Genomic DNA, 9,292 nt, shown 5'->3' with positions numbered 1-9,292 from the left:
TGAGTATACACTGCCCACACTAGAACATTCGATGTTTATACCGGAACTTCTGATAATTTTTCTACATACAGAGAAGAATTGGCCAATTTTAAACACCGCCAACTCGAGTTAGATATGAACAAGAATAAGTATCCACAAACACATGCTAACCAAGTTCAAGACACATTAACTATTATCAATGTGTCATCACATATAAACTGAGACACTTCTCCATTTAATTTCTCAGTGACAAAAAAAATCTTACAAGAGATACAGAGCAAAGCACACTTCCATAAATCAATTCCCAACTTCCATACAGATAATAAAATAGTGTTAAAGAAAGTTATCCAAGCGACACTTTATTTTGACCAGAAGACTATGATCGACAAAGTTTAAACAGATCGACTTCACATGACTTGAGACGGCACTCATTTTTGGACTCGATCGACGACTATAGCTCTCACCAAATCGTTTGTTCCCCCGGAGGACTCGGCTCAGACTCGACTCGACTCGACAACGCAACGACCGATGTGCATCTCTGCACAAGCACCGGAGGACTCACCAAATCGACGTCACACGAGCGACTCAGCGTGAAGTTTACCAATCGTCTGTTCCCCCTGCTTCCTGTTGGCGAGAGATCCCACTGCCACTTCCGCTGCCGTCTCGCCCCCTGATTTTGCGTCGCGGGATGATAGAACCACGTAGATCGCGACGAAGGCTAGTACGGAGGTGGCCAAGACGAGCACGTACACGGACGTGCCCCACTCCCTGCTGCTGCCGGCGATGTAGGCCATCAATAGGCCGAGCAGGTCCAGCATGACTGCCGATTTCATCGCCAGGATCAGCCAGCTGCCGCTGCGCTTCAGCAGGGTGCTCTGCAGCAGCAGCACGATGACCACGACGGACGCCACGAAGCACGCGGAGTTGCTGTAGAAGAACGCGTTGTACCGCAGCCTATCGCCTTCGTGGAGCGCTGGGTCGCCCGCGGCGTGCCCGTCGCCGTCGACAGGCCAGACGCCACCGGGCGGGGCTAGGCCGGCCTGGTACGTGACGCTCGCGGCCAGGATCCCGAGCAGCAACAAGTACTTGCTCATCCTGTACCGTTCACGATACTCTTCGCCCGGGGCGTCGTGCTTAGGATCAACGCCGTTTCCTGTGTTGGGGCGCCGCTCCGAGATGCCCTCCTCGAGCTTTGACATGCACCTCTCGAACTTTTTGTGGATGACTCGAATGTGCAGGATGGCAAAGAGCGTAACCGCGCCGACCAAGCAGAAGACGTAGATGGACGTCCGCACCCTCCGTGTGGTGCCGACGGCGTACGCGCCCAACAGGCCCATCAAGCCAGCGGCCATGCAGAAGTAGAGCAGCCACCAGTACCTTTTGTTGGCGTCGTACAGTTGATGGCCCACTAGGATCACGATGACGGCGACGGACACCATGAAGCTCGTCGCGTTGCAGTAGAAGAAGGCCTGGTACCGCCGCGGGTAGTTATCGGCGAGGACCGGGTCACCGATGTGGTGCACCTTGTCGCCGTGTTCCACCCAGAACTTGCCCGGCGGGGTAAGACCCGCTTGGTAGGTGATGGTGACAGCCAAGATTGCAAGGAGCAGCAGTAGCTTGCGCTTCTTTTCTTTTTCTTTTTCTTTTCCCTTTTCCTTCTCCTCCTCTTCTATTACTATTTCTCTTTCTTCTTCTTTTTTCTTTTCCTTCTCCTCCCCTTCTATTACTATTTCTCTTTCATTTTCCTTTTTGTTTCTTGAATCGACCTCTGACTTCTCTATGGATACTGTAGGACAAGAAGACCTTTGGACCACAATGTGGATAACCACAACAACGAAGACGACGGCAGCCAAGGCGAAAACATAGATGGAGGTACGTACATCCCGGCAGCTCCCAGCGGCATACGCGCCCATGAGGCCGAACAGGTCCAGTATGACAGCGGCTTCGAGCGCATGCCGGTTGACCAGGGACCTGCTCTGCACCATGATGACGAGGACGATGGACGCAACAAAGGCAGCTGAGTTGAAGTAGAAGAACACCTTGTACCGCCTCGCGTGCGCCGCGAGGAGGATCAGGTCGCCGCCGTTGTGCCCATCCTCGTTGTCACGCCAAACTCCGCCGGGTGGGTTGAGACCAGCTTGGTACGTGACGGTGGCCGCCAGAGTGGCAAGGAGCAATATCAGAGAACGAGATCTGTCCAGTGGGTCCCTTCTGTTTTGGGCCGCCAGGTCCGTCGTTGCCACCCGGTGAGCATCGGACGATCCTTCCGGTGATTCAGTTGCGGACGACCGCGCCTTGCATTTTGCGCGAAGAACGGCAACGACAAAAATGTACGCGACGACCAAAACAACCAGACAGACGACGCAGATGGTTGTGGCCCTCTCCCTGCAGCTCCCGGCAGCGTAGGCCACCATGAGGCCGAGCAGCGCCACCGCGATGCCCCCGTACAGCATGGTCAGCTGAATGTGGTTGTTCCACAGCCTTCTGCTCAGGAGTAGCGTGATGATGACGAGCGACGCGGAAAAGGCGGTGGTATTGCCGACCAAGAACGTCACGAAGCGCTTTGAGTGGCGCTCCAGCAGGATGGGGTCGCCGGCGCGGTGGCTGGCACTGGCAGGCCCCTCCTGGGCGTGCTCCCAGAAGCCACCCGGCGGGTTCAATGCTGCCGTGTATGTGATCGTCGTCACAAAGATGGCGAGCAGCATCAAGATCTTGCGCCGTTCTTTGACCCGGAGCTGGCCGTCCGCCTTGTCGTAGTCGTCTTTGTCGTCCGACGACTGCTCCTCGTGCTGTTTAGCCATCAATGCCAACAGCACGACGAAGGCTAAGACGACAGCGGAGAGCACCGAAGCGTAGATAGTAGTGACGAGGCCCCTGGAGCTGCCGGCGACGTAGGCCACCATGAGGCAGAGCACGCCGAGCACCATGACTCCCCGCACGGCGCGCAGACTGGGGAACTTCCTGGTGAACAGAAGGATGATGATGACCACGAGCGACGCCGCGAACCCCGTCGCGTTGGAGTAGTAGAACAGCGAGTACCGGACGCGCCGGGTGTCCGGCAGGATCGGGTTGCCGGTGCGGTGGCCGTCGTTGGTCTCCAGCCAGACGCCACCTGGCGGGTCCAGACCCGCCACGTAGGTCACCGTCGCCATCAGGATGGCGAGCAGAATGAGGTACTTGCGCAGCTTCCACGCCGGCTCATCTGCCGGATCTAACCCGGCTGGCGGGTCGCCGGACTCTCCCATTGGCTTGGCGGGCTTTATTTTGCTCGGGATGAGGTTTAAGCACAGCTACACAAAGGTGTCAGCGTCAGTGCTCGTCGCCGATGGCAATGCACGCTAATGCCCGGCCGTGAGATGGTTTTATAGAGCCGCGCGTGCCCCCGCGATCAAGAAAATTCTGGTGGCTTGTTTCCCGCCCATGCATTATTGTGACGCACTTGCATGTGCCGTCATATGCTGGCCTTGTTTATCCGGGCGTGGAGACCTGTTTAAACTGGTTATGGAAAAAGACTTGGCTACATGTACGACCAGGTCTTACAACCAGCGTCCGACCAAGGCACATCCCGTCGCTACAGTACACACAGTAGTAGCGCAGCACTGGTCCGACGGCTCGGTCGTCCGTGAAGCATTTTCGTATGGAAAAGCATTTTAGTCCAGGTTTAAGTTTCATGTATTCGTATCATAGAAGTTTACTTATTTCCTTTTTCCACCTCCCCTGTATATACGAGTGGGTGGGAGGCGTCGTTGTACACACAACAATCAGATCAATAAAGTTGAGATGCTCTACACTACATCTGTGCTCTTGCTCTTGTTCTGGTTTTTTCTAATTCTAGTTTATTAGCGTGCAGCGATGTGTAGATTACAACACTATATCAGCACAAATTTGCTCAGGCTAATCAAGGATACCGCTACATTCTTATCAGTTGGAGTAGTTACTACTTGGATTAGCTTTTTCCTGTTCAATCTACAATCGGCAACAACAAAGACTCTAACCACCACCATTGCTGCCGCCACTCTGCTCACGTCATAGACCAACCACTACTTTAGAGCTGGTTATGATATATAGATTTTAAAAATTATTATAGATGGCTATTTATTCTGTATTTATAAAAGTGTATGTGATATTGATATTATTACAGATGGTTATAACTCTATCTATAACAAAGATACATATAGATGGATTTTCTAAAAAATTATCTGTGAGTAGTAAGAGTAAAAAATGGTTTTTGTTGAAACATGTCTGTCTAAAATGTCACAGATGGATTTTTTAGAAAACCGTTTGTATGATCATTTTTTCCTGAAAAACTATTTTACTTTCTGGCTGCTATCATGATATGGCATACACACTTCATGATTCACAAATTAAACAACATCATAGGAATTATTTACATATCTCACATTGAAACATTGTTCAGAACATCAATCACATATTGTTCTAAACTTCATCACAGGCATTTACATTTTACAAAGATTAAAAACATCACATATCTACAATGTGGAAGCAAGCATAGGGACAACCCCACCCTATCAGCACCTGTAGTAGTGAACAGAGACATTGTAGATCTACGATGAAAATATCACATTACCCTCACCTACACAGATCGAAGCAAACCATACAAAACCCTAACAAAACCGCGATGAAAATCCTACGTTACTCACCTCAGTGCAGGGAAGGAGATTTGGCACCCAGATCTCGCTCCTTCGACATGAAAAAACCCTAGCTAAACATTGCTCTCAAATGGCAACAAGGAGATTGAGGAAGATGAACTCCTCGTTGCTTTATATTCAATGAGCTAGGGAAGACGAGCAGGTTGTGTGTGTGGGAAGCAAAAGAGCGAGGGGAGACGAGCAGGTTGTCTATGTAGAAAGCCAAAGAGCTTAGGGAGACTAGCGGGTTGTATGTATGAGAAACCAAAGAGCAGGGAGATGAGCGATCAAATTTAAAATAGTACTCGGGTCTTTAACTATAGATGAGTTTTCAAAAAATCTGTCTTTGTCGACACAGACGGATTTTACTAGAAACTGTCTAAGACAATATCACAGATGTGTTTTTCTAAACTTTATATGTGTCTGTACGATAGAAACATACAGATTTATAAAACCATCTATGAGTTCAAGCACACCTAGATAACGGTCTTCTTACAAACACGCCTGTCGAACCATCTGAGGGTATTTTATCAGTGATAGGTCCTAAGAAAATGTTTGTGACAGTCCATCTATTTTCACTGATTCTATGGTAGTAACCGCTTGCCTTAGCAAGCCAATGACCGTGTTGTGCGCAACTCAACTTCATACAGGAGTAGGTGTACAGCCAAGACGGTCGTTTCCTTTCGCACTCCAGCCACCACCGCCCTAGTTGACATCTATCTGTCACCAATCTCGGTCCAATGATGGTCACTTTTGATCTTGCCCTAGGTGGATCGGGGCAAGCTACTGAGCTACACCACTGGCAAGATGGGGCGCTGCACCACTGTGGCACTACGCCACCATGCCATCCTTGCTAACAAGCGGGTGGGCAAGCCAAGCTGCACAACACCATCCTCACCTTCACATGTCCATGGGAATCACATACGGTAACGAAAAATGAATTCGGATCCCAACAATCATCGTCTCCGTGAGGAATTTTGCTTTCATAGCACATATGAGAATAGTTATGTGAAAAAAAACACACGATGAAACATATTCTCTCAAAATATTTCTATCCTTATGAGCAGCAGGAAAGAAAATAAATAGAAATAAAGAAATAAAATCAAGTAACGTTGTAGATATCTTCACTAAGGTTGTATTTGCTCCTCTATTTGAGAAGCATATTTGAGGTATATGCATAAGATTGGTGACTTGCATTCCTCGGGGGGGGGGGGGCGAACTTTAATCTTCCTCAATGAATTCACCCATGAGATGAGTTTGAGTGTTGTACTCTTTTTACCTTGGTTGAGTTTTATCTACAGGTTTTTCTCATCATAAGCTTTTAAGTGATGCAGCATGTGCGATAGCAACATACGTGAACTACGTATTGTTTTCTTCTTATCGTATTTCCTACTATATTTTTTTAATTAGTTTTGAGACATGATCAGGGTGTCATCATGTGTCCGAGTACATGGGTGTTGTAATATTGGAAAATTTCATATGTGTGGGCATTTGCTTAAACCGGTCATAGTAGATTAGGGAACTACAAGGAGTTTTAGTCCAGTTATATCTCTTTATGTCTTCTCTTCAAAGAAATTACTCTAACCCTCATCCCTCATGTACACATAAGATCGATTGATCGACAATGTTGAGAGACTCTTGACTATATTGGTGTTAGTTGTTCTTGCTATATAGTTTTTTTTAGTAGTGTATTGTGAAGTGTTTATTATAACATATATACCGATCAAGGAAATAGACCAACCTCAAATATGTGTTGAAACCCAAAAATCAATTACAATACAAAGTGACTTCATATATGATAATCAAAATAATATCCATCTTAATCGTACTAGTGACCTTCGAGAGTCTAAGAAACAAATAAAACTGCAGTTGATCTAAATGTTGTCTTTATTCCTCTTGATGACTCCACATAAAAACCAGTGAAGAACCACCTTAGAATGCTCCATCTTCCATAAGCTTCTGAAAATCTTCTCCAATTGAGTGTATTTGGTTATAGAAAGTGTGAGCACATGTCGTACTCCATAAGTTATGAGGAAAATATGCATATGAAGACTTGAACAATAATATGGCTAAGATGGCTCTTTTGAATGAAAACAACATTTACTTTAAAACAGTTAAAGAGAGTAAATAATTAAGTGAATGACAGTAAATAAATATCTCACCATCATGGTTGACCACAACAAACACCTCAATCCCAGTTCCTACCATCGTGATTGTTGGTGTGAGAATATGTCTTGCACGAACAAGTGCGGCGAGAGTACACTCACATGAGTGTGATGAAGCTTGGAGGAGAAATTGAGAGGGAGGAACACCAGATATGTGATGGTCAAGAAGGATTCATCCTTTGGTCTGATGACCAATGGTCTGTGTTTATAGTGTCATGCAGAGTGTAAATGTACAAATATACCCTTACAGAGATAGCAATACAAAACATCACTATCCTACAGGGACCTAGGACCGGTCGACCACTCAGCGTGGGTCTAGGTAGGATGTATGTTATTCTAACTAGAAGATATTATCTACCATATCAATATAGTATTGCAAGTGGCCCTAGGGATGTGGCGCCCAATCGGTCACCTATTGCGGCGCCACACTATCCAAGGTGTCAATCTGGCCCCCATTTTCACTTAGGATGTCAGGACGGCTCCCACATGAATCGCATTGAATGACGATCACTTCCTTGCTGGAGGAGGATAGCTGGTGGGCCCCCTCTGATCTTTTTTTAAGATTAGACGGCCCCTCCCTCCGGGTTCCGGGGAGCCTACCCAAGCTCTAGGAGAAAGGGGCTCCAGAAGGCCTGGCTTTCAGGGCGTTGAGGGCTCTGAGAGACAGGTGCTCCGGGAGACTATGGCTCTAGAAGGCCATGGCTTCGGGTGCGTCGAGGGCATTGAGGGCTCTGAGGACAGGGGCTTTGGAAGGTCGTGGATTTAGAGGCATCGAGGGCTCCGAGAGATAGGGGTTCCAGGAGACAGAGGCTCTAGGAGACTGGGGCTATGGAAGGCCATAGCTTTGGGGGTGTCAAGGGCTCTAAGAGACAGGGGCTCCGGGAGACAGTGGCTTCAGGGGCGTCGAGGGCTCCAGGAGACAGGGGCTCCGGGAGGTTGTGTCTCCGAGGGTGTTGAGGGTCTCTACAGACGACCCTCACCCTCCCAACAGAGCTCCTCGTGGTGACCTTTTAGTGATATCTACGGGCTGAGGTATTTCCCCCCAACAGTACCCCTCATTTGTTGGCTCGAGGTAAGTAGGGGTGAGTGGATGTAGAAGGAACTAACTCTAGCCTGACCCCGTGGTCTAGATATCTCATGTCGTAGCCTCTATCTGTATAGGAGTATTTCAGTGATAACCGTGAGCGATGATGTCAGATCCAGATGGGGATAGCGAGGCTCTATGGTGTAGGTGGCATTGAGTCGAAGGCCATTATGATGTTGGTAGAGGCACCATGTTTTGGAGTCTGTGCGGAGGCCAGAATGAGCCCTTCAGCTTTTCTGATGGTAAGTCTTCTTGCTACTTGAGCCGTTGTGGCGGGGGTCGTGCGTGGAGGCAAGATTTTTTCTTTATCCTCGATGTAAGTACTGATGGCCTGTAGAAATGGCAGTGTGTCTAACTAGGTAATGCACAGTCTCACTTGGGGCCTTGCACCCATGACTCTTGCATGCGTCAAAAGGGGCTTGGCTCACGAACGTGATGAGACGTGTGCGTGGGAACCCAGAGTGCCACCGTAGGGTGTCACCATATGAACATGCGTTAGCCGGGGTGCAGTCACAAGCCCTTCAATTAATGGTGGTGCACTTGACAGGGTTGTGCATAGTCTTGCTTGGAGCTCTGTGCCCATGACTCTCGCATGCGCCAAAAGGCGCTCGTCTCATAAATGTGATGAGACGTCTGTGCAAAACCCGAGTGCCACCGTAGGATGGCACCACATGGCCAGGGATTAGTCGGGGCGTGACCATGGGCCCCTTAAAGGAGTAATTGGAATTGCTGCAAATCGACGCCCATGGCAATTCTGCTTCCTTCCCCAGGCACGTGCAACTAGCTGGCCCGGCTATAAAGCTAGGGTTCGCTCCATTGATTCGTCACCATTTATGTCGGTGAGCAGTTCTCCTTGACTTAGCATGGTATTTTCTTTCTCCTCATTGTCGGAGATGTTGATGTTCTTGATGGTGAGGTCACCCTTAGTACCGGTGCTGGTGTTTGCAGGATTGGAACCAACGACCATTGTAGTCCCCTCCTTGCAGAGGGGGCTACTGCCCATTGCTTCATCTCAATCTCTAGTCCAAGCGATTGCTCCAGCTGAGACCATCGACATCTTTGATTATGAAGAGGAGGTCGACAGAGATTCTCTAGAGAGGAAGACTGATGCTGAGGAGAAGGTAGAGGTGAAGAAGGAGGCGGTCAAGACGGAGAAGGAAAAGGTCGAGGAGGAGGGAAAGAGATCTGCGACAGAGCTTGTTCCATCCTCCTCCTTCTCCCCTGGTGATTAAGGGATCAGCTACTGTATTAGCTTCCATAGCAGTAGGCCGTAGATGAAGCACATCAGTCGTGACATGTGCCACTGATAGGGCTTGTAGTATCCTTGATCGTCACCTTGTAATTTTTCTCCCCCTAGATTGCTGTATTAGGATTTGTTTTTTTCGTCAATGCCCCCTTTAGAAATGTCCTTTGGA

The 9,292-nt window shown here is 48.5% G+C and overlaps 1 protein-coding gene across 1 annotated transcript; it reads right to left on the bottom strand.

Annotated features, from left to right (window-relative positions):
- Window positions 1-496: 496 nt before the first annotated feature.
- On the bottom strand, window positions 497-3,290 carry LOC133930174 (uncharacterized). Its single transcript, XM_062376855.1, has 3 exons — window positions 1,783-3,290; window positions 1,656-1,711; window positions 497-1,621 (listed from the first exon to the last, which is right to left on the bottom strand). The coding sequence occupies exons 1-3, from the start codon at window positions 3,222-3,224 to the stop codon at window positions 552-554; spliced, it is 2,568 nt and encodes an 855-aa protein (XP_062232839.1). The 5' UTR covers window positions 3,225-3,290; the 3' UTR covers window positions 497-551.
- Between the last annotated feature and the right edge of the window lie 6,002 nt (window positions 3,291-9,292).

This window comes from Phragmites australis, chromosome 10 (genome assembly GCF_958298935.1).
Source record: "Phragmites australis chromosome 10, lpPhrAust1.1, whole genome shotgun sequence".
Lineage (NCBI taxonomy): Eukaryota > Viridiplantae > Streptophyta > Magnoliopsida > Poales > Poaceae > Phragmites > Phragmites australis.
This window is presented reverse-complemented; position numbering and strand designations above follow the sequence as displayed.